Genomic DNA, 25,142 nt, shown 5'->3' on the forward strand with positions numbered 1-25,142 from the left:
GGAGGGAGGGAGGGAGGGAGTGCACAAGGGAGAGCTTTCTAAATGAGACGATGCATCCATCCATCCCACTCTCTCTCGGGGTCGAGACAGACTCAATCTCCTTTAAGTCACTCAGCCTCTAATGGTTCCACCACTAAAGTGGCCTAGCAAATGAGGCGTGCAGGAGCAGCAGTGGGGGAAAGCACAGAGGAGACACGGCTGGGACGTGCTTTAGGGGCTGCTGGCTTTACCAACAAACAGCTGTCAGAGAACACAGCTCAAGGGGAGGAGAAAAGGGTGATATGCTTACAGAACTGAAAAATGGAAGAGCCACACTGTGTTTCTTGCTCTCCTGAAGTGAAGTTAGTGCTCACACCAGCCCTACGTGCACTCTCCAGCCTGGGGCCCCTGGGGCTTGGCAGGAAGGCTCGTGTCAGTGCACACAGACATAGCAGCTACCATGAAGACATTGATTATCTCTGCAGAGGTAGCACTGAGCAGCCAACTGCAAACACAGCAGCCTCTCTGCTTTCAGTTCTTTTCCTTACAATCTATCCTGTAGACTACTCCCAGATTAACCTTCCTAAATATCTAGCTTTCATTATGTCATTCTTCTGTTCAAAAACCCAACATGGCTCCCAGCTGCCTACAGGCAGACCAAGTCATCACTGTATCCCCAACCCTTAGCATGGTCTGTACTTGGTACATAGCAGGGGCTTCATAAATATTTGCTGAATTAATGTGTTATTATACCATCAAATCCAAATGCCTTAGCCATGCAGTAAAAGCTGCCCAACCCAACTGATCAACTCACCTCACAATATTTTTTAATACAGCAGTTTCCACAACTGATTTTCCAGGACGTAAGAATTACCTGGGAACTTATTAAATATTGAAACCTACTGTGGAACTACTGAATTAGGCTCTCCCAGAAGTGGAGCCCAAGAATCTGAATTTTTGGCCGCTCTCCAGGTAACCAAAGCTGGTTATCTAGGAATTATTTTATATGCACTCCAGCTAACTCACTCTCCTTTTCTTTCCTTCATTTCCTTGCCCCAGATGTTCTAACTTCTCCCCATCATCTAAAGTCTATATGTATTTTTTTAGCATCTACCGTAACCCTTCTCCTTTACAAGGGATATATATGTGTGTGCAATATCCCTTGGCACATGCATTCACTATGCACATATATGCACAAAAACTGTGCCAAGTTCCTATGTATCTATTCAAATTTGTTCATCATGTCATTTATCTAAATTTTCTTCTTATCCACATTCAATTTCCTTAAAGATAGACAGCATTTTTTTATGTCTCTTATTCCATTCTCCAAGATATAACTATTATTTGTAGTAAATCCTTAATTGCTTCCAATACCCCATAGGAAGTGCTCTTCACACCTCCGAAAAGGATAAGGCTTCAGCTTTAGATTCCGTGACTACCTTGAGAGATCACTTGAGGAAATATAACTGGTAAGTACAGGCCCCAAATGGCAACTCTAGAGACTAGCTGGCTTTCACATTCTCATTCCTCACTGAGTCCTAAGCTGTTCCTTCTCACTCAGATCCAAGATGTAGGCATGGAGCAGTGCTCTGGTACTTGTGCCAAGCCAATGTGTAAAGCCCACACTATAGGCCTTACCAGGGAGCCAAGCTTGGTGTTGGCTCAATCCCTGCTAGAGACTTCATTCCCTCAGAAGACAGGGCTAAGTAAATGTGCATAAGAGAACACTTCAGATACTCACCACAGGCTGGTAGGAGGGGTAAGTATCTCCAACCCAAAACATGAACAGCATGAAGGCCACGAAGCCGAAGAGGTGCTTACACATGACAGTCCAAGAAACAGGTGTGGGGGACGTGTCCACACGATTCCTGATGTACATGTCTAGGTCCCAGTGCATCTGAGGCAGAAAGGCAGATAACTGTCACATACTGCTCTTCCTGCAAAAGGCAAGCAATCCAGAGTGATCAGAGTCTGATACAAGGCTTGACAGGCATTCTACTGCCCTGGGAAATATTCTGAGAGCCAAGTTTGAGATGCTTTGGCCTAAGGACTAGATGCTGGTTTATGTCTAGTTTCTACTGACTAAAGACAGCTCAATCATGGAAGTTTACAACTTTCACAGTGCAGAGCTTGTTTATTCCCAGAAGTCCCATTCCACATCCCATACATGGAACCTCAGAACTCAGTCCACTGGATTTTACTTCTTTGGGCAGAAAACCTTAGTGTTTTTTGGACAGAGAAGTGCCATTTGAGCTGAAGAAAGAATCACCAGGAAGACATTAGGAAGAAGGAAGAAAGATTAAACGGGGTATGGTTCTCTCACCGGTTCACCCCAGTTCAATCTCAGGTCTGAGTGGTCCCAGTCATACCACGGATCCCTCTCATGCTGTGAGCGGTCAGGGAGCTTCGGATAGTCACCATACCTGAGAGACAGCAAGAACTTCTGGATGGGGCTCTGAGCAGTATCACTCAGACAATTCAGTCTCATCTCAAAGATAAGTAACCAACTGACAGAGGGAACTGCCTCACCTAAGCAAAGAGGAACTGACTTTCAAATCAAAGTCTCAATTTCTAGTCACTAAGCATAGAACCACAGAAGTCCAAACTGTAATTAAAAGTGCATGTCAAACTCTGAATAACATATGCAAGCTGTCCTTACCTTTCAGCAAAAAGAAAAAAAGGCCACACAATGTTATAATGTTAGAACCGGAAGGGAATTTAGCTATCAGTCATACTGATTCTATCCTTAGAGTATGAAACTGAAGTTTAGGATCTGAACCCAAGGTCACCCAGCTAATTGTAATAAAAACAAAATGGGTACAGATTAGAAAAGTATGCTTTTCATAGCATCTGTGTTCCTCAACCACCAAGTTGGCATACATCTCAACGTCTCAAACGCCTCACGGGACTTCTTGTTAAGCTGGGTTTTCCCTAACAAATCCAGGTTTTACTTATACAGACTGCTCCTGAGACTGCTCTTGTCCACAACATAATAAAAGACATAGGAAATGATGACAACTAGACATATGTCACAGAAAGTGATTGGAAAACAAGACAAATAGGAGCTGCTGAAACCACAATTGAAAGAATGATGCTAGGACAGAAAACGAGGGAGACAGTAATCACTTCGGATAATTAACCATAGAGATGTTATGTGGCTTTGGGGGTGGGGAGATAACATCAATTGGAGTAAGGGAATTGGCTGTTTAATCTGCTTTATAGTTGCTACGATTTCCACAGCCCTAACAGTAAAGATATATTTTTTTTTAAAGAGAGATATACACATAAATATAGAGCACTCCATCTACAAACAGGGAGGGTTCTCATGACAGGAGTCCAGGTCCCGCCTGGTCACGTGCCTGGATGACAGCACCTGAGCCCAGCAGATGCTCAATCCAAATGAAACCTTGCGCTCTGGATGGAGCCAAGGAAGGTTTCTGCTATTCAGGGGTCCTCAAGGGAGCTATTAAAACCTCGCTTCCTCATTTGAGAAAACTGCCTGAGCCAAGGAGAAAATTGAAGTCCTCTTGGCAGCAGCTGCTCACCCATCCCCTCCCACCTTCCTCTACAGAGAAAAGCACCCACACCAATGTCTGAGGGGTCTCAGGAAGCTTTGGAGAAAAGTCGAGTCGAGTCACCTAAACCAGCCGCCTTCTCCCATCACCACCTAGGTGCGAGCAGACCCTGTCTGTCTCACCCCATGCCATCATCCGGGTACGGCTCGTAGTCTTCCACCCGCATATTATACTTCTTAGCGGCGGCAGCCCGTTCTTCTGGGGTCTTGGGATAGGGCCCCGGGAGCATGTCCTTGGTAATATGGGAGGCTGGAGAGCAGACAGGGCAGGTCAGAAGGGACCCCGTTCCTCCTGAAGCTCCGAAGCTTTCAAGTTGCAGTGGCTGCAGAGGCCAGAGCCCGACATTTCCAGGGACCAGCAAAACCCTCCACCCGTCTTTTTGCTGGATATACCAACTCCACCTCCGCCCCCAGCCTAGACATGTCCGCCGCGGTATCCACGATACCCGCTCTACCCCCCGACACACCAACCCTCAGGCATCCCTTTCCCACACTGAGGCCTCGCCCGTTCTCGCGGACCTGTCCGTGCACCCAACGGCACCACGTTCCGGGATGCCCTTTGCAGCCATCGGACTCCCAGGACCCCAGCCCTGGCCGCCGCCATCTTCACCTTCTTCCCCTTTGTCCCTGCACATGCGCAAAGGCCTGGCACGGCGGCTGAGCCGGGCCAAACGCGACCGAGAAAGCAGGTAGTGAAGAAAAGTCTTAAGGCTTCAACAGGGCGGGGCTTACACGTTGTTGGGAAGCGGGAAGCCAGATGAGCCGATGGACTGAGGCAGAGAAGGAAAGCGAGAAAGGGAGAAAACCAAGCAGATCACTGCTTTGATATTTCAGATTGTTGTGTCTCTTTTCTCCCTCAGCTGACTTAGACGCATCCAAGGATAATGGGGCTTCAGAACCTGAGTATCTCAGATGGACAGCTGACGCCCCTCCCGCAGGAGCAGTACAAGTAAAGTGAGCCTGTGTTAAATATCTGACTGCTTGCCTTTTATCTCTCCTTCACTGGCACTTCCTCCTTTCATTCCCCAAACGTGATCATTCTTCAAATTCAGCCCTTGGTCTTGCTTATTCTTGTTCTGTTTTACAAACTGGTTGATCGTTTTTCACCTAATGCACGGTGCAACAAATAAATCAGGTAGAATTGGCTCCTCAGTTTCAGTCCCTGTTTACATACCAATGTCCCAGTCACCTCAATCCAAACAAATGTAAAAACAATCCAGCTATCTCCGGAGGCAGCTCTCTAGAGCCCTAGAGATTTGCTAGCACTTGGATAAATACCTTTCAAACCTGAACACAATTAACAAATAGGAGTTTAACAGAAGAATAGAGGACATTATTATATTTGCATATGAATATGTTTTCATTTTATTTACACAAGTGGGATTTGCATAGTTTACACAGTATAAATATGCAAATATTTCCAGGAACTCTTAGGGTGACCACTGCTCTGGAGCAGAATCCATTATTATAGACATTCCCAAATATATATCAGAGCAATAAAAACTGACATATACTATTCAGTATATAAATTTTGGGGAGGACTACTTCACAGCTTGTCCTCTTGTAAATGAACATCACTAGCTGATGTTCAGGATAACTGGACACTATCCGCATTCAATCAATGGCAAGGAAGCCCTGATATGAGTTAGTCTAAATTATTTATTTATTTTTGTTAAGATAAAATTCACATACCAGAAAATTCACCCCTTTAAAAGGTAAAATAAACTTATTTTTTATTATATTGTATATTTACAAAGTCGTGCAATTGTTACTATTTCTAAAAATTTTCATCACCCCCAAAAGAAACCCCATACCTATTAGCATATTTCTCCTTACTCCCACCCCTGGCAACCACTAATCTACTTTCTGTCTCTATGGATTTGCCTATTCTGGACATTTTATATAAATGGAATCACAATATGTAGCCTTTTGTGTCTGACATTTCACTTATCATAGCATTTTCCAGGGTTGTCCATGTTGTAGCATGTGTCAGTTATTCATTCCTTTTTGGCCAAATAATATTTCATTATATGAATATACAACATTTTGTTTATACATTCATCAGTTGATGGACATTTGAGTTATTTCCACTTTTTTTTTTTAAAGACTTTATTGGGGAAGCGGGGGAAGGGAACAGTGCCGGGGAATCAGGGGAAGGGGAACAGACAAGTTGCTGTCCTTTTGTTCTTCAGTCTAGTTGTAGAGGATGTTGCTTCACTGGCCCATGTTGGCACCATCATTGCGCTCTTCCCAGGTGAGGCAGATCAGTTGCCGGCCTCTGGACGGCCGCTCACGGCGGCTCTTGGCAGCTCACACCGGCTGCTGACCGCTCACGCTGGCTGCCAGCCACACACGGTAGCTCATGGCAGCCCACTGCAGCAGGGGCTGCAGCCTACGCCGTCGCCGGTGACTCACAGAAGCCCAGCTCCAGGTCGAGCTATTGTTCACCATCTTAGCTGTAGAGGGCAGTGTCATTGGCCCTCATGTGGGATCCGAACCGGACCCTGCCGCTCAGAGCTGGCGTCCCAAGCCAGCTCTTAACCAATGCGCCACTCGGCCGGCCCCTCCACTTTTGACTATTATGAATAATGCTTCTGTAAACCTTCTTGTATCAGTTTTTATGTGGATATAAGTTTTCAATTCTCATAGATATATACCTAGTAGAAAAAATCTGTCCATTTCATCTAAGTTATCTTTAATTTTTTGGCATACAAATGTATGTATATAGTATTCCCTTTTACGCCTTTTCATTTTTGCAAAGTCAGTAGTAATGTCCCTCCTTTCATTCCTGATTTTAGTCATTTGAATCTTCAGTCTAATTTATTTTTAATTCCCAATGTTACATACTAATATATTCTTGTAAAAATTCAAACATGCAGATAAAACTAAAGCTTTGATTGCCACCCACAGCCCCAAACCCTCCACAGAGTTAACCCCATTATCATTTTGGTGTAGCATAGTTACTGTGTATCATAATTACATAGTTAAGCCAGTGCATTAGTTTTCTATTGCTGCATAACAAATTACCATAAATTTTAGCAGCCTAAAATAACACAAATTAATTATCTCACATTTCCCATGAGTTAAGAGTCCAGGCATGGGTTAGCTGCGTCTCAGCTTAGGGTCTCAGAAGACTTCAATCAAGGTATTGGCTGGGGCTGCTATTTTATCTTGAGGTTCTGTGTCTTTTCCTAAGCTCAGTGGTTGTTGGAAGAATTCAGTTCCTTTCTGTTGTAGGACTAAGGTCCCTGCTTTATTGCTGGCTGTTAACCAGGAGTCTTTCTCAGTTCCCTAGAGCCTACCTGCCATTCTCTGCTACATAGTAGTTTGCTCTTTAAAGGCTTCTGTGGCTTCAAATCTCCTGACCTCTAGAGGTCTCTGACCTCTAGACCCAGATATGAAGAGCTAGAGTGATTAGGTCAGGCCCTTTTAATGAACTCAAGTTCAGACTTACACGTGGTAAATCTCCCTTTTGATGAACTCAAAGTGAACTGATCAGGGATCTTAATTACATTTTTGCCATATAATGTAACCTCATTGCAGGAGTGATACCCTGTCATATTCATAAATCCTGCTCTTACTCAAAGGGAGAGACTAATAATAGGGCATCTACACCATGGGATGGAAATCTTTGAATCCATCTTAGAATTTGGTCTCTGACAGTCAGCCATAAGAATTGTCAAAGTAAGCAATAGTTTATCAAACTAAGCAATCATGGTAATTGATAGGGCCTTTTATAACCAATATAAGTTGTTTGAAAATGTGGGATGCTTATGGTTGGCAATTAATAATAACATTGGTCCCGTGGCCAACATACCTTCAAGTAAGAGAGATGGTAGCAGAGGCAGAAAAATCAAATGATGCTAAACAAAAGAAAACCGTCTTTGGTTTTGAAAAAAATTCAACTTGCCATATATCTTTTGCCTAGGTCTTCAGAGCAACCTTTGCCCAACATCTGTTAATCTGACCATTGCTTTTCCTTCTGACTTCTTTAGGTAGGTCAAGAGTTTGCCTCTCTCCCCATCCATTAGTGTAAAGTTTAATGCCCCTCTAAACTTGCCTCCTGCTTTGCCTTTTGTGTAGGCCTGGGCACATTGAGGCAGCAATAATATTTTGTGAATTTGTTAAACAGAGATTACCCCTATTCAGTGGGAGTAACGTCTGGCCCAGGTCTTCAGGGGTGGAGTCTAGGGTGTAGAGCTGTAGGTCACCATTAGGAAGAGCTCTCCCAGGCCACGGTTCCGCGTTTTTAGTGCCTCTCTCTCTCTCGCTCTCGCATCTCATCTCTATGGTTTCCTTGTGTTTTATCCGGGATAGGTGGAGCTTCCGGTTCCGGTGGGGCCGTCTCTAGCGGCGGAGATGGCGGCTACAGCGGCGGAGGTCGCGGCCTCAGGCTCTGGAGAACCGCGGGAAGAGGCAGAAGCTCCCGGCCCCGCCTGGGATGAGTCCCAACTGCGCAGTTATAGCTTCCCGACCCGGCCCATCCCGCGTCTAAGTCAGAGCGACCCCCGGGCGGAGGAACTGATTGAGAATGAGGTAGGAGGCGGGGCCGCATCCGAAGCGGGAGGGGGAGGGAGCCGGAGCCGGTTGGGAGGAGAGGTCGAATGCTAATGTTGATGGGACTGGGGGACTGGCAAGGCAGTGGACTAGGGCCTAAGGGGAGCTGGAGAGAATGGCGAGGAGAAATGGGACTTGAGGGGTTCGTGTTGGTTAACGGGAGAAATTATTCTGAAGTTGAGAAGTAGTTGGCATCAAGGGACAGGAATCCACCAGCTCCTTGGGACGACTTCATTTGTTTTCACCTGGTGTTTTCCCTTAGGAACCTGTGGTGCTAACTGACACGAACCTTGTGTATCCTGCCCTGAAATGGGACCTTGACTACCTGCAAGAGAATATTGGCAACGGAGACTTCTCTGTGTACAGTGCCAGTACCCACAAGTTCTTGTACTATGATGAGAAAAAGATGGCTAATTTCCAGAACTTTAAGCCAAGGTCCAACCGGGAGGGAATGAAATTCCACGAGTTTGTGGAGAAACTGCAGGATATACAGCAGCGAGGAGGGGAAGAGAGGTAAGTTCCTGGATGTTGATTTTCCGTTGGCTCTCAGGCACCTGTTTTCCTTAGCTGTACTTGTTGAGGACATGGAGTAGTTGGGTGAATTCTTTTTTTTTTTTTTTTTAACTTTTATTGGGAAACAGTATGTTTTTCTAGGACCCATCAGCTCAAGCCAAGCAATTGTTTCAATCCAGTTGTGGAGGGCACAGCTCCGTGGCCCATGTGGGGATCGAACCGGCAACCTTGGTGCTATGAGCCTGCGCTAACCGGCAGCCCCTGGGTGAATGAATTCTTTAGATTGAGGGATAAGGGAGTGATGAGACTTGAACTGTGACTCTCTAGTTCTTGGTCGTCTTCATAAAGTGAGAGCCACAGTTGCCTGGAAGGGTGAGGTAGGTGAACAGAATGAGTAAAGTTGTTTGGGTAAAAAATTAAGATGGGCTGAATGCATACATCCCGTTCAAAGTGAGAAGTCATTACTTGTTTTCATTTGGGAGTGCAGTCTCTCGGTTGCCAGATACTCTGATTTTTTTTCAAGAGAAGCCAGAAATCAGGATTTTCACCTAAAATCTTATTGACGTAAATGTGAACAGCTAATTTAAATTTTTTTAAATGCAGGGGGTGGGGCAAATAAAAATGTGTCATTTGATTTAGCCCTGAGATTGCCAGTTTGCAGCCTGTGTCCTGGAATATTAGGCTGGCTGGGGACAGTTCAAACTGAAAAGTTGTATAAGTTATTGTGATTCTGGGGTGAAGGATATCATGATCCTCTAGCTTAAGGAAGATCAGGTTAGATTGGAGAGGGGGTTGGGGGTAAATATTGGTGCTCCACTTTGTACTGGCAATAGCAAGCACAAGACACACACATGGGAGTGATTCTTCCTCTCTGTTTTTATCCTTGTTTATGAGGAGAGCATCTTAGCTAGGGCCAGATAGCATTCAGTCCCACACCAGAACATTGCGATTGCGTCTGGGGAATTGCTTTCAGTAAGTACTTCACAATGAATGGCCATCTCCATCTCACATTTGCTGGCCAACCCTGGGCTTCTCTCTAGTCGCCCGCCTCAGTTGTCTTCCTGACTCCTGTTAGCAGTATGCAGCTGAGTGAATGGATTTGAAATAACTTTTTCTCATCTTCCTAACTTAGCAATTGTCATAATAATAGGACTTTGACTGAAAGAGTTTCCAGGGTCTGAACTATAATTGATCTGTTATTTATGTCTTATAAAAACTGGTTTAGTTGAGTCGTCTCGTCCATTAATTTTCTCAAAATTAACACACCTTCAGCGTTCAGACTGAGAGATCAGTTTAAACAGTGCTGGTGGAGTGTAATTCCATTCAGTGGACACATGCACTGGAATGAGCATGAGATAAACACATGGATCCTCTGGTTCCTCAGTCACTTTTAAGTCTCTTACCTCCCATAATGAGAGCATTTTCCCTCACTAAGTATGAGCTATGAATGTAGTCTGTACTTTATGGGTGATTCAAGGAAAAAATTTTCCTATGTGCAATTTTGCCCTACCAGCTGACTTGAGCACCAACCAACTCCATGGTATAATTGTACAAGTTGTTGTGATTCTGGGATAAAGAGTATTAGGATCCTCTTTTGAGTTCTTTTGAGTATTTACAGTTCAGGTATAATAGAAATTGTTTAGAGTCATGCTTCATGAGTGATCCTGCCTCTTTCAAAGTTTCTTGCAAGATTTTTGTATGTGCATGCACATTATAACCTCTGGGGAGAGTTCAAAGGTTGCATTCGAGTCTTGAGGGTTCCTTGTCCCCATAGAGGTAGATAGTGTTTCCAGCTTAAGATTTCTAGTAATTTTTGTCTTAAACAACATGATTCTAGGCACTGAGATACTTTTGAGCCTTTTGAAGTAATGTTCTCAGGACCAGGGAAGGGCTGCTGCTGCGTCTTGTCTTCCGGCTTGCCCCTTATTAACGTCTCTTGTGGGGCTTGATTAAGTATGTCTGGGTTGTCATGTCCCTTAAATAACCTCTGATTTTCCTCAGGTGTGTAACGAGCCCTGGGCCTACAGAAAGCCTGACGAGGTATCTTTCTTCAGCTGTAGAAGGCTGTTACAGAGAGGTGGCTCAATCATTAGGATAAACTAGGCTTCAAGCCAGAGCTCTGCAACTTGAAACAGCAAAGGTTTATTTCTCACACTACGTGTCCATCACGGGTCGTGTCTTACATCATCCTTTTCACTTTGGAACCCAGATTGCTCCAGCAGCTGCTGTCTGAAACTTCGCAGTTGCTGTGGCAGAGGGAAAAGATGTGGTAGTAGAGTGTACTGGCTCTTAAAATTACAGTTCAGAAGCAGCACAAGTCACTTCTGTGGACATTTCATTGGCCAAAGCAAGTTGAATAAGTAAGCCTGGCTTTAAGGGGGGCACAGAAGAATAATTCTAACCACAGGAAAGGGAACCAGCTCTTGGTGAACAGTAATACGATCTACCACAATGGCCATCAAGGGCCAAAAGGGATGTCTCAGGCCCTGAGAGTCTCTGGAATGAGGCTGATTCATCATTCTAGGGTCTTAGATAGGCTTCGAGGAATCTATGAAGTTGTATGAAAGTTCTGTGTGTGTGTGCATTTTTATGGGGAACCTTCACTGGATTCTTAAAGGATTTATACCGTGACCCAGAAAAGGTTAAGAATCGCTTCTTTAAAATAAAAAAGTTTGGTGTTGAACAGAGCTCGGAGAAGGATAAGTAAAGATTCAGTTCTATGAGAATCCATGTTGGTTAAGAGTCACATGACTGGAGCCATTCTGTGTGGAGATGCTGATGGGGGTTTGGGCTTAGATTTCCAGATGTGTGGAGGCCATGCCAAGGGACTGTACATGACTAATGAGGTCTTCTTCTTGGGTGACATAGGTTGTATCTGCAGCAAACACTCAATGACACTGTGGGCAGGAAGATTGTCATGGACTTCTTGGGTTTTAACTGGAACTGGATTAATAAGCAACAGGGAAAGCGTGGCTGGGGGCAGCTGACCTCCAATCTGCTGCTCATCGGCATGGAAGGTAAGAAATCGTTCTGAAAGCAGCATTGCTTAGAGTTTATACAAACCTGGTTCTAATCCTGTGTCCACCCGTTATTCACTTCATGACTTCAAAGCCTTAGCCTCATCTGCAAAAGGAACACAACAGTATCTTATAAATAGCTATAAAGGTTAAATGAGATAATGTGTAAGTCTTCAAGCTAGTTTCACGTACTCTAAAAAGAATCCTTTTCCCTTCCTTAGTTGCTGTGTTTGAGTGTGTATACTCACATATCAGGGATCTCTGAAATACTGCTCTTCCCTATTGGATCTGACTGTATTCAGAAGACTTTTATCCCAGTAGAAGAGGGAAACTTAATTTTTCAGTATAAACCTCATCTTCTGAACAGATAATGCATTCGTGGGGTTAAATTCAAAAGGTATCAATAGGTATGTAATGATCAATCTCTCTTCCACTCCTGTTTCCCAGCCTCCTAGTTTTCCCTCCCTGGAGGCTCCGCATGTTATTAGTTGTTTGTGTATCCTGCTAGAGGATTTTATGCATATACAAGCAAATATGTGAATATGTTCTTTTGGGTGTTTTTTTCTTTTGAATGCAAGGAGAAGCCTGTGAATTCTAATCAGAAGAAGGAGAGCTACTTATTGGCCAGAGTCATTGTCTCATTTTTTTGTCCAACACCAGTTCAGTGCCAGGTCCATACTTGGTAAATGGGGAGTAAATTGGGCTGAGCAAGGAAGCAGAGTAATTATTCACTGTCATTCACCACTGGGCTCTGAAGTCTCTTTTCCCTTTGATTGTCTTTTCTTCAAATTTGGATCTGGACCTTATGGATTGACCCTTAACCTGCCCCTTTGAAACCAACTCTTGGCTGACCTGCCAGGAGTCAGTTCCGGTTTACTTGACTGTTTTTCTGTCGCCTTCCTATGCTGTGGTAGAATGCAGCGAAATGGATCTGTCAGGTAGAGGTGAAAGAGCAAATCCCCTGTGAGGATGCGCAGGACGCTGAGCACTTAAGAAGGCAGCTGTCTTGGCCCACCCAGGCAGACCTGGGGAATGTTTTCTAAACACAGTGCCCTGCAGAGAGCCCTTCAGCACTCAAGGATTGTGGGAAGGATAAACAACAGGCGTGGCCTCAGTTATAAAAAGTAGATGGAGCATACCCACACTAGGGCAGAACTAATTCACGATGGTATTTAAAACATTTGCCTTACTCAAATTATACAACGCTCCTTAGGAACTTGATATGCTCCCCCCACCCCCCAATGAGAATCAACAGCCCCAGTGTTGCTCTAAGAAGTGTTGCATCCCATAGGTGTGGAGTGGGAGGAGAGGTTGAGAATCTTAGAGCTCCAGAAGAGCTACCCAAAGCAAGTACATATTTATACAACCTAAAATGACTGTGTAACTCCACATCAGGGAAGATCATGCATGCACTGTTGATACCAGTCATTTCAGTTGCTTCTCTTGTTTTGCTGCCCTTGAGTTCTTGCCATAGTCAAGAAGAATATAAGTATATATACAATGTATTACTTTGCTAGACTTGTATCATTTCGATGTGCTATTGCTTCCAGTAAGGGCAGCAGCCATCATTTAAGAAAGTCTGCTTTGCTAATTGATGCTGAATCCTTATTACTAGACTTACTACTGATTAAAAATCTAACATCTAATTTGCTGAGAGTTGTAATTACCATCTCCCTGATTCTGCCTGAAATTTTGATTAGGAACCCTTAGCTGAGAGAGCAGGCTGGGTTTCTCTCCATCAGGGGCCCTAAGTTCCAGCCTGTGCAGTGGAACCACTACTCTGAATAAGAAAATGTTTTTCTTCCTATAGGAAATGTGACACCTGCTCATTATGATGAGCAACAGAACTTCTTTGCTCAGATAAAGGGCTACAAGCGATGCATTTTATTCCCTCCGGATCAGTTTGAGTGCCTCTACCCATATCCTGTTCATCACCCATGTGACAGACAGAGCCAGGTGAGCTGAGGAGGGTATAGAACTCCTTGGGGATCCAGGGCTGGTATGCCTTTCCCCTTCCCTGTGGTGGTATGCCAGGTTTGGACAAGCTCAGAAGATAATTTCACAGTGTAGCTCATTTATTCCAGGCCCCTGTGGTGGTCTCCAGATGTTTACAAGTATAAACAGCCCCGTAGAGCTAATGCTGGAGGTCAGACCCCATTGCTGATGCTGATGGAGTCAGGTCACCCTGTTTGATTGGATTGTAAGTTCATGGAACAAAATGTGTAGTCTCCATTGGATTTAATAATTGTTTTCTTCTGTCATGGATGCTACTTTTTGATGAAAAGAAGGGCGTATAGAATTGGGATATGTCACTTAAGGTCTTTTTTTGCATCCAAGTGAGATATATGGTTGAGTTTCTGGCCAACCAGAGAGGTGCTTTTCTTTCTTGCGGTGAAAGCTGCCTAGCTACTTCATAGGAGTCTTGGCTGGTTCGAGTATGTGTTTGGGAGAAAGTTTCTGAAGGTTTGGGTGAAGGATGAGTCCTCTTCCCTCGTATCTGCAGGCCATGAGGAGGTTTTCTGACCTGCAAGCTGTGATGATTGGCTTCTAACCTCAGGAGCACTGAGGCCTGGGATTCTTTTTCACTCAATATCTGATCATAGCCTGTCTTCTGCTGTTCTCGGAGAGAGTTATGTGTATGTTTTATGTGTGTTGTGTCTTCTGCTGGATATAAATTCTAAAGACATTTTTAAGGCTTTCAGAATAAATGCCGCTTGGTAGTTACTGATAAAAGTTTGATGATTGACTGATTTTTTTTTCCCCCCTTTCTCTTGAATCTCTCAGGTGGACTTTGACAATCCTGACTACGAGAGGTTCCCCAATTTCCAGAATGTGGTTGGTTACGAAACAGTGGTTGGCCCTGGTGACGTCCTTTACATCCCAATGTACTGGTGAGGAGGAGGCTGGGACTGAGGGCTTCTCAGGAGCTTTCTTTCCCTTTCCCTGCAAAGCTGTATTTATGTCCCTTCTGAGCTGTGGGAGGACTGGGCTTACATGATCTAAGCAGCGGTTCTCGACCTTCCTAATGCCGTGACCCCTTAATACAGTTACTCATGTTGTGGTGACCCCCCCAACCATAAAATTATTTTCGTGGCTACTCTATAACTGTAATTTTGCTACTGTTATGAATCGTAATGTAAATATCTTTTTGTTTTCCAATGGTCTTAAGGCGACCCCTGTGAAAGGGTCATTTGACCCCCAAAGGGGTCACAACCCACAGGTTGAGAACCGCTGGTCTATAGGAAGTATCCAGATTTGGTGTATACAGATTTGAGAATAGTGAACATGGGGAAACGACACGCCTACCTCTAGGACAAGATGATAATTCCTCATGTCCAGAATGGTCCCAGAGGCTTGAGGCTGGAGAAACTGTTCTTGGCTCTTGGGTATTTAGAGACCGAATACCACTGCCTCTAGTCCCAGGGTGTGTTTGACAGGATGAGCGTAAAGGCACCGTCTTCATTATTTCCCTTCGCTGGACTCGCCCTCGTTTTCCATCCCTCCCTCTGAAAAGTATTGGTGGCAAACAGGAGCCTGTTTTGTTTTCTTTCAGGTGGCATCACATAGAGTCATTACTAAATGGGGGCATTACCATCACTGTGAACTTCTGGTATAAGGTGAATATGGGGGTTTTTCCTAGATGGGACTGGGATAAGGTAGGTGTAATAAATTATTTGGGGGCACGGTGGGGAGGTTGGCTATCTATGGAAGTGATTGCCAGGTGTCTGGGGAGATGAAGAAGGATGGACTTGCACTGTGTTTCTTAGAAGGGAGGCTGGTGCTAAGAATAGCGGGTGACACAAACTCTGCTGAAGGCGTTTCCTGAGCTACTGCTTCCTTTGCAGGGGGCTCCCACCCCTAAGAGAATTGAATATCCTCTAAAAGCCCATCAGAAGGTGGCCATAATGAGAAACATTGAGAAGATGCTTGGAGAGGCCTTGGGGAACCCACAAGAGGTATGTGGCTGCCCCAAGGTGGCATTCCTCTGGTTCATTGGGCAGTGACCAGGTAAAGGCAGGATTGGTGTCACGTTCTCTATAGCGTCTCTGTTTCAGTACCTGGTGTCCTCTCCATAGAGGTTATGGGTGTGTTCAGAAAATCCTTGTTTTTCTGGTGAGAGCTGGGCTTGACTGGCGGATCAATTATAATCTGTTCCATGCTGGTGGTAATGTTCCCCATGGGGCTTGTGTGCCAGCTGGGGACCCCTGAGGGGATTCTCTCGGAATGGGAAGCAAGCAGTAAAGCATCTCCTCACTCCCAGCTGTGCCAGGGCTGCTCCAGGTAATGCTGAGACCTGCTTCCTACACAGGTGTGCCAGTGGCCCGTCGGACAAGTGGGGGAGGCTTGTATTTGTAACACTGTTGCCTCCATCCTGTGGCTAGCTTCAACAGCCAGAGAACTTGTGGGGTTGGGAGGTGGCGCTAGCCCCACTTGCAGGTGACCTTTTCAGGATACAGAAGCGTGTAACATTCTTAAGGCACATTTAAGAAACTCTTGGGTGTCTGGGGATTATTAGCTCCTCTGCCCTTCTGTCTGTCAGTTTGGTGCTGCGTACAGATACAGGGTATTGTGAGGGGGAAGATAGACCCAGAAGAGAGGGCCATGCCCCAGAATACTGGGTTGGCCCCCAGGAAGAATTGGTTAGAGGGCTTAGGAGATTGAATGAAAGCCTGGTTCTTGCCCTTGGCTGGACTGCGAATGTCTCCAGACACACCCCTGTTTGGCTCCAGGGTCAGAGAACAGGCAGTTCTGACTGGCTCCTCATGTCTCTTCACAGGTGGGGCCCTTGTTGAACACAATGATCAAGGGCCGCTACAACTAGCCTGCCAGGAGTTGAGGCCCCTGCCAGGTGACTGCTAGCCCGTCCACACCGCTTCATTGATGAGGACAGGAGACTCCAAGCTCTAGTATTGCACGCGCACTTAATGGACTGGACTCTTGCCATGGCTCTGGAGGCAGGTGTTTGGGGCAAGGCAGGGTGGTCGGCACTCCACTCCTGTTGGGAGGGACTTCTTACCCTCGCCTCTGTGCCCCTGCACCTTCCCTCTCTGCCTCCCTAAAGTCCTGCATTCAGTGTTGGAGTCCCAGCTTCTGGTTGTCATCATGTCTGTGTGTGTCAATCTGTCAACCTCGGGATGTGTGTGCGTGCACACGCATACGTGTATCTGTTCTTGCGCCCTCCTTTGGGTCAGGATGCCACTCTTGTTCTCAGTCCTGTCTCCTGCAGCCTCAGTGCCTCCGCCTGAGAGAGAGGAGATGCACTTGGATGCCCACTACACCTGGGCTGCAGGGCCAGAGCTGTCCTGCCCCTTAGGTCAGCCAGCCTCCTCCCAGGCTTCACAGAGTCAGGCTCTGTGCTGGGTGGAATGGCTACTGGGACTCGAATGGGGAGAGTAAGCGGGAGGTTTGCCTTTGAGAGCCTAGAGAGCTTCCTGTGAGAGAGAAGTAGGGTTCCAAATGGGACCTTCATGCCCAAGCCATACATTAGAAAAGAGCCTTGGGACACAAGAACCAAGGATTGTGCATAAATTCCAAATTGCAGGCACACGCAGCTTTTCTCTTTCAGCACCAGCTCTTGCTCCCTGTGCTGGGTACCAAGGGAGTCCTCCTAGCAATGGCTTCTCTAGGTTCTAGGGATGCGAGCCTCTGTGCGGGGGTGTGTGTATGTGTGCGCGTGCGCGCGCATGTATGTGTGTTCACACTGGCCTGCTTACCAAGTTTCTCTACTGCTTAACCTTGTCCAGTGGGACATACAGTGGGACCCCCAGGGCAGTACTGCCTGACCTAACCTAAAGCTCTTAAACTCAGTTTTAGCCATTGGATGTTGGTCAGGTCTCACTGCAGCCTGCCTGAGGCTGACTGGCCAGAGCCTCCAGGTCCTGCGACCCTCTTGCCCAGGCTACGTCCTCCACGTCTGCGGAGCTTCCTGGCTGAGTAGACAAAATGGGATCAAGCCTAGGCAGCTAACTCACCACCACCTGTCATCCACCTCACCTCACGGCAAGGGCAGAAACATAGCCTTGTCTCTCAAGCCAGCGCCTCTGTCAAACCCACTGTAATGCTCACAAACACCCTCGGAAGTCAGGGCGACGGGTGGAGCACAGAAGTGGAATTGCCTTTTCTGTTCAGAGCTGCTCGTGGGAACCCCTGTCAGAGCTGCAGCTTACAGCCGGGCACTGCGCAGCATGAAGGCTGTCATTCACATCTGTTCAGCGGAAGTGGGGCCCCTGGAATTGGGCAGCATGGTGGCCCTGTGTCTTGTCACCTCCACTCTCATTCCCTGCCCTTTCTCTGGAAGGAAAGAGGAGTTGGAGTCGGGGGTAATTTTTCCTTTTTTTTTTTCCTTTTTTTGCCAAAGGTTTACTTCCAGTGTCTGAGCTATGGCTGTTAGCCCCAGAACTGTTTACAGTGACAGTGCACTGATGGACTGAGAGGATGTGTGTGTATGTGTGTGCGCACCTGTGTGTGTGTTTTGGGGAGGGGTGTTTATTTTTAGTGCCCCATTCTGGGGTTCTCTGATGCAGTGTGGGGGTGCAAACACGGTACCTTCTCAAGTGTAGTTCTTTCAAATATAACCAATGCTGGGAAATGTGATTGCAGTGATCTCCATCCCTCCATCTCTTTTGGGAAAGAGGAACACACAAAGAAAACAAGGCAGACGGAGGATAAACTTGGCCGCAACCACACTTTGAAAGAGAGCGGATTGTTTTCGTCCTTGTCTACTGCGTTCCTGGCTCGGCCGGCAAAGATGTGGGTGATGCAGGACAGGGAGGTGTGTGCCACTCAGTGGGCCTTGCTGGGTGCTGTGCCCACACAGGTCTGATACGGTGACCAAGAGGCAGGGACCTTCACAGGATTGGTTCTGATCCTTGGGTAGTATCATAGTCACCCCTGATTATTAGACACCTAATATGTGCCTAGTGCTTTTATCTTTGTTCCTCAGGATCCTGCAAGGTGGGTATTCTCATTTTACAGCTGAAGAAATGGGCTCAGAGGTTAAGTGTTTAGTGGCAATCAAGATTTGAACCCAGAGCTGTTTGGCTACAAACCCCCTGCTGCTGCTTTTCTACCAAACTCTGCTGATTCTCTTACCTCCTCCCTTGTACTACAGGCCATTCTCAGATCTCACCCCGCTGGGCAATGTCTGGAGCAGACAGGCTTAGCCCAAAAGGGTGCAGAAGGTACATCGTGGGATGAAAGCTCTTCTGGGCTCCAGCTACAGACATCTGGGAGAACTGCCAGGAAGCTGTCTTAGGAGTTAGGGGAGTGCTGGAAGGGGCTATGGGGAGATTGAGTCCTAGGTCCCATTGTGTTACTTACTAGTGTGTCCTTGAATAGGTCCCTAACTTCTCCCAGCATGCTTTGCATCGACAGCATCGAAGAGTTAGTTCTAAGAACCTTGATTCATGTTCTGCTGCCTCCTTTTCCCCCACGGAAGAGGTTGCGGTTCTTCACTTACCTAGGTTAGGGCCATTCAGACTCAAATTCTGCTTGGGGCGGAGGAAACATTTCTGCTCTGTTGCTTATCCTGATGGAAGCAGACACCAAAGGGCAGTGGGGGTTTGGGACTGCATGGAGGTCAGCCATGTAGGCTCCCATTATATACGAGCAGGTACAGGGGAAACGACTCTCTTTTGAAGTCAAATATTTGTTGGGGGGTTGGAGTTGGAGGATGGAGGAGGGGCTGTTCTGGGCATCAGTTGAGCAGATGCCCAGGATGCCTGGGGGAGACCAGCTTCCCCTACAAATCAGAGCTCTAAATTACAAGGTTTTTACCAACGCGAACAGTTGGGGGAAGTCGTCTGCTCTCATTTGCGTAATGGTTTCTGTCACTGGTGATTAGACACAGGATGAAGGAAAAGAAATTTGACAATTAGGAATGAGCGATCATTAATCTGAATCTGTTAGGAGACAGAGAGGGGAAGGATCCTTATCAGTGGGCCAGCCCAGTGTGAGGAGACACACTCTGCCCCCTGGAGACTCGGGTCACGGACCCTTTCATTGTCCCACAAGAAGGCTGAGCTGGTATTTCTTCAGACTAGGTGGGCCCACTCCCCAGCCTGAGGCGGATGCAGGGACAGACTAATACAGGCGTGAACCAACAGAGAGAAGAGGGGTGCCGAATGCAAGCGATAGGGCAAAGAAGAACAAGGGGATAGTTCGGACGTGTGTTCCTGTTGGTGGAAAATGTTTTTGTAGTCACTCCAGACACCCGACCTATGACAAGTATTTGCCACATTCCAACACTGAAGGGTGTGGAGAAAACCTGTTCTCTAGGAGCTTCTGCTTAGTTGGAGAGGAAACCACACGAAACAACCAAAGGTTATGAAGCCATGTATCATGCACCCTGTGAGGACGAGGCTAGAGACTGGAAGGAGGAGGAAGAGAGCAGAGCTCTCCAGGCTGCTCCAAGCCCCTGGGCTCCCCAGAAAGGGACTCTGCACTCTAGGCCTTCCAGCAACATTGACGTTCTTCCTTCCCCACGTTGCAGCTGGAGTTACGTGTGCAGGGAGGGCACTGGGGCCCTTGCCAAGATGTGTAGGCAGGTGCTGAGGTTAAGAGGCTGAGTCCCAACTTGGATCTTCCCGTGGCTCCTTGTTTGCCCTCATCCCCTCTCTATCTTCAGACTTCAAGGACAATATTAATTTGCACCAGTTGGTGGGTTCCTCAGTCCTGTGACGTGTGTGTGGTGGGTTCCTTAGACGAGAGGCTCCTGCAAGGAGTGGGGCAGTGTGCTTGCGCCTCTGTTGGAGTGTGAACTCACAGATGCAGCTGTCTCTCTCCCCTTGGTAAATTCCCTATCCTTGGGTCTTCTCCCGTCAAAATCCACTTCCGAGTTTAGTGGGGCTACAGGGAATGGCCCTCAGTGTCCAGTTTTACCCAAACAGTGAATGCTGGGGTGCACCTGGAAGTGGCTCATGGGCCTCCGGAGGCTCTGACCTGATGGCAGTCCATATCTTCGAGGGCCGTCAGTGCTTGTCTCCACTCCCTGCCCACCTCTCTGGTGTCCTCACAAACTGCTCTAAAGAGAGGTTCCAGCTTCTCTTTCCAGAGCTCCCTCAGTTTCTCTATTGTCTCCCCCTGCCCAGTCTCCAGCAGCCCTTTCACCAAGGTCCTTTTCCCTAAACGGGTGCCCTTTCCTCAGCCTCCAGACTGCAAGTGTTTGGATGGACTTGCTAGGATCCCTCTCCCTGAGGTCGTCACTGTTAATCTTTTTTTTTTTCTAACCTGTGATAGCTGTTTATTAACACAACGTTAGTCCATTCTGTGTGTGCTCTGTCCTCTTGTCATTCTGCTGTTCGTTCTGTACATCCCAGTTTAGTTTTTCTAATTGGTGACCCTTTCTGCTAGTCGTCAGCCAGCTGTGTAATCCTCAGGTCTTGGGATCCTCAGCAGAGCCCTGCTGAACGTTTTTGGTGCATTTCTGGGGGACAAAGCCTCAGACACTGGCAGCCTTGAGGCCCAGGGGCCTATGGTCAGTCCAGCCTCTAGAGATGGGTGAAGGGAGGGTACTCGGAGAGTCATGAACAGTGGAGAACCAGCGAGGGGGGCTGGGCAGGAAGTTCCCCAGGAGTAAGGCCTGGCAAGCCAGGGTGGAAGAACCCAAGTCTGTGTTTCCACCCAAATGCATCTGTATGCCTTAGGGTCCAGCAGTTAGGGATGGGAGCATTTTGTGAATGTCTCCGAATTTCTCTCAGGTGTTTCTGGCGATGCTCCGAGTCACCAAGTGTAGCTTACCTCTGCATTTCAGCACTTGCTGGAAGGAAACAGCATATTGAGTAGTCATATGTCAGGAGCGGACATCTTAGGTGAGAAAGGCCCTGGAAGCCGGCAGCTGGAGACGGGGACGCGGTGGTCAGCCTGTACCCAGACCTTCCACTCCTCCAAGTGTTTTAAGTACAATAGCTGACTATGGACCTTGCCTTCCTCCCCACTTAAAACCTGGTCTTTGGGCAATATTTTGGGAAGGAGAAGATGTTCTTTAACGTCCAATGAAAAACATTCTAGCCTAGCATTTAAAAGCATGGATTTGGGAGTCAGATGTCTTTGGTTCAGATTTCTAGCATTGCTACTCACCAGCTGTGTTTGAACTTGTTGATTGATTTCACCTCTCTCAGCCTCAGTTTCCTCAAGGAAAATGATGTGTGTGGGAGGGAAGGGGGTGTTGAAAATATCTACCTCCCAGTGGTTGGATTAACCTAAACAATGTAAAGCTTTAGCACAGTGCCTGGCAAGCACTTAATAAATGGCGTGGTGGTGGCAATGGTTGTATTTATTATGTGACTTAAACGATTTCAGTGATTCCTAAGATTTCCAGTGATTCCTTACCATCTCAAGAAAAACATAGGGAAGAATAAGGAAAATGCCCTGGAGAAACCCATATGGAACGGAGCTGGGGGCAGCCAGAGCTTTGGTACCTACACCTGTCCTAGAGGAAGGGAGGGAAACGGAAGTGCCTGATGTCTTCTGCCTGATCAGCCAGATGACTCCTCTCCGCAGCAGCCTGAAGCCAGTGAGAAGCTGTCAGGTGCAGCTCTCCTTACCCTGCATGAGGGGTGAGGGGTGAGGGCAGCTGAAGGAGTTCCCGTTACACCCGGAGAAGCTATTGCCAGCGCCTTCACACCGTGAGACACTGTGGCCATCAAGTCAGGCCCCTTAGGTTCAATTTTATTCCATGCCCTTCAGTGTATTAAATTGCAGGTGTGTTAAGATTGTTCTAGGACAGGGGCATTCAGAAGAGAGTTCAGAAAAATAGAAGACCGGGATCTTAATAATTACCATTTGTGGAGCACCTTGGAGCATTTATGTTCCAGACCCTGTGTGCGTTCCTACTCCTGTGCTGGCAGGCAGTGGGGGTGACAAGCAGGCTATTAGCATCACAGGCTCAGGTGTTCCCAGTAGGCTTCCTGCAGGAAGGACCACATCCTAAGCTGAACCTGGAGGATAACCAGGAGTTGGGGAGTGGTAAAAGGGGCTTAATTTTCTCCTCTGGTTTCTCTCCCAGTTCCCAAACAAACACTGCTCCTCCATGTTTAAGGGTTTTGTTAATCACTCCTGAGAAAGAGCCGGGTGATGAACCTCAAAAGGAAGAAAGCCCTTTGATAAGCCACAGAAATCTTGGAAAATCATTTTGGTTGCTGGCCCAGATTTGCCCTGGAGTGCAGCTGGATTGGACTTGCTCATTTGCAATCCCTCCACTATCCTCAGGAGACTGGCCTCCGAAGCCACCCTGCCCACCCTACTTGGAAGAGATGCTGGACCCAGTTACGCAGACCTCGGCCCGACACATGACTATATTCTGGCTGCCTGGGCTTCTCGACCTCTTCCTCATTGTACTGCGATCCCCCAGTCTCTTAAGTTCTGTCCCCACCTCTCACGCCCCTCCTCCCCACTAAACTAAACCTCTGCAGTGCCCATCTGTAGCCCCTCACAACCTCTTGCCTCTGACCCTGGTCCCCAGGCCCATGGGTGAAGAAGACGCCTCTCTAGCTTGTGCTAAGCCATCTCTGGATTGCAGACCATTCTGTAGTCACCTTGCATTCACCTCTGCTTCTAGATTTCTTTGGCCCCAGAAGATTGTGCTGTGTTTTATTCAGTTTGCTGAAAACCTATTACTTGATCATTGAGGTCCAGATTCTGCCCTTCAGGGAAACTGCTCCTTAACCCAAAATCGAAGCTACATCTGGGCTAGGTTTTATTACCTCTCGAGTATACAGTGTGGAGCGCAATATAGGGTAGTGGTTGAGAATCAGGGCTTTGCATACCTGACTTTGAATCCTAAATCTGTCATTCAGTGTGACCTTGGGCAAATGACAAACTGCCTGAAACTCAACTTCAAATGTATGGGTATAACATTACCTACCTTGTCAGGGTTACGTGAAATAAGGTGTGTTAAGAAAGGCTTAGTGGAGTGACTGTTCCATGGCAATGGCCCAGTCGTCTCTTTCAAAGCCTTTACCTCTCCCATCTAGCTTTCTGACTTAAGGTCCTGCTTCTAGTCTCAGGTCAAGTGCAGTTGGCAGCTCATGAGCAGAGCAGAGAGATGAGCATACGCTTTTCCTGCTCGTGTCACCAGTCGACCCCTTCTCAGTGACCTCTGACTCAAGGACAACAAATTCAAACTGCCTTCGCTGGGGAATTTTCTTCCAAATACGTATTTTTTGAATATTGAAAATACCTGGAACACCCTGTAAGTGAAAACAGAAGACATCAGATGTGCTGCCCCCAGGGGATAAGAGGCACTGAAGGTGTGTGCAAGCTGCCAGCACAGCGGGCCAGGACACAGGAGACAGATTAGTGCAGAGGCTGCCATGCTAGTCTAAAGGCAGCAGGACCATGGGCTGGAGAAGGTTCCCTTCAAGTCTTTGAATAGTGAGCTTTTGACTGTTTTGTTTGAGCAAAACCCCATTTTTATAATCAGTGTGGTCATGGTTCTCACAAAAGTTTGTGTGATGTCTTTATAAAAATGAGGCCTTGGATGTGACTCCTAATTTGGAATCCCTGTTTGCTACTTCCTAACTCTGTAACCTTAGGTAAGTTAAGGTGCCTAGGTCTGGGCCACTTACAAGGGGTGGGAAATAGCACACGGCTGGCAACATGGTTATGAGGGTTGTGTAATGTTTTCAAGACACCCAGTTCAGTGTGGGCACCAGGAAATGGTTTATTAGCAAGACCAGGTGTCTGCCAACAGTGTTTAGTTAGTGTTTGGATAGAAACTGTTGGCAGCAGGGCTTTTTTAATCCTACTCTGACTCAAGATGCTCGAAGTAGAATCGCAGAGGAAATGACGTGGGGTGAGGGAAACAAAATGGAATAGATCATAGGGCTGTGGAAGAGACTGAAAACCCCTAAAAGACAGGAGATGCTTGGTGAGGTCTTGAGAAGAAGCAGAGTCCTACACTCTAGGTTACCACCTAATCCAAGAAGATCAAAGGCAAGGGTGTGTGTGGAGGCCACTGGCTGAAAGGAAGGCACACAAGGTTCAGGGGCAGTGAACCTACGTGTGACTCTTAGATGTAGTTTTCACAAGCTGGGTGATTTGGGGCATGTCTGTCTCGATGCCTCAGTCCCCTCATCTTTAAAATTGGTTATTAGTATTGCTACCTTCCTTACAGGGTTGATGGGCCAATACATGTGAAGATGCTGTCTAAACTGAGCACAATATGTTAGTTGCTGGGTTGTTGGGTGGGGGGTTAGGAGAGCTTTTCCAGGGTGGGTGGGTCACAGAATTGCAGGAGTTCACAGATTCGAGCCTCCCACATTTCTAACAGGAAGCAGCATTTCCCACCAAAACACTGCACTTTCACTCTGCCAACATTCGACTAGTAAGGATTTCGTTTTGATTTGAGAAAGAAAAGCTGTGTGATGCGAAAGGGTGTAAATTTTGAGGTTCATGGACTAGGTTTGCATCTTGGTTTCACCATTCCCAACATTGAGATCATAAGATTACTTATCGTCTCTGAGCTTTGGTTTCTCAGCAGGTCCCCGCATGTGGCTATTGGG

General features: G+C 46.8%; 2 protein-coding genes across 2 annotated transcripts in view; one reads left to right on the forward strand and one right to left on the reverse strand.

Annotated features, from left to right (window-relative positions):
- NDUFB8 (NADH:ubiquinone oxidoreductase subunit B8) overlaps positions 1 to 4,200 on the reverse strand; it is a 4,912-nt gene extending 712 nt beyond the window's left edge. The window contains exons 1-4 of the mRNA XM_019636235.1: positions 4,073 to 4,200; positions 3,677 to 3,803; positions 2,303 to 2,402; positions 1,721 to 1,876 (exon numbers count right to left, since the gene is read on the reverse strand). Coding sequence (XP_019491780.1) covers positions 1,721 to 1,876; positions 2,303 to 2,402; positions 3,677 to 3,803; positions 4,073 to 4,157 — 468 coding nt within the window. The 5' untranslated portion in view covers positions 4,158 to 4,200. The remainder of the gene's footprint in view (positions 1 to 1,720; positions 1,877 to 2,302; positions 2,403 to 3,676; positions 3,804 to 4,072) is intronic.
- Positions 4,201 to 7,870: 3,670 nt separating this feature from the next.
- On the forward strand, positions 7,871 to 21,945 carry HIF1AN (hypoxia inducible factor 1 subunit alpha inhibitor). Its single transcript, XM_019636436.1, has 8 exons — positions 7,871 to 8,089; positions 8,373 to 8,623; positions 11,492 to 11,640; positions 13,451 to 13,596; positions 14,425 to 14,531; positions 15,194 to 15,257; positions 15,486 to 15,596; positions 16,418 to 21,945. Exons 1-8 carry the CDS (start codon positions 7,913 to 7,915, stop codon positions 16,460 to 16,462), a joined length of 1,050 nt encoding a protein of 349 aa, XP_019491981.1. The 5' UTR covers positions 7,871 to 7,912; the 3' UTR covers positions 16,463 to 21,945.
- Positions 21,946 to 25,142: the final 3,197 nt, after the last annotated feature.

Source organism: Hipposideros armiger, unplaced genomic scaffold (assembly GCF_001890085.2).
Source record: "Hipposideros armiger isolate ML-2016 unplaced genomic scaffold, ASM189008v1 scaffold_28, whole genome shotgun sequence".
NCBI lineage: Eukaryota > Metazoa > Chordata > Mammalia > Chiroptera > Hipposideridae > Hipposideros > Hipposideros armiger.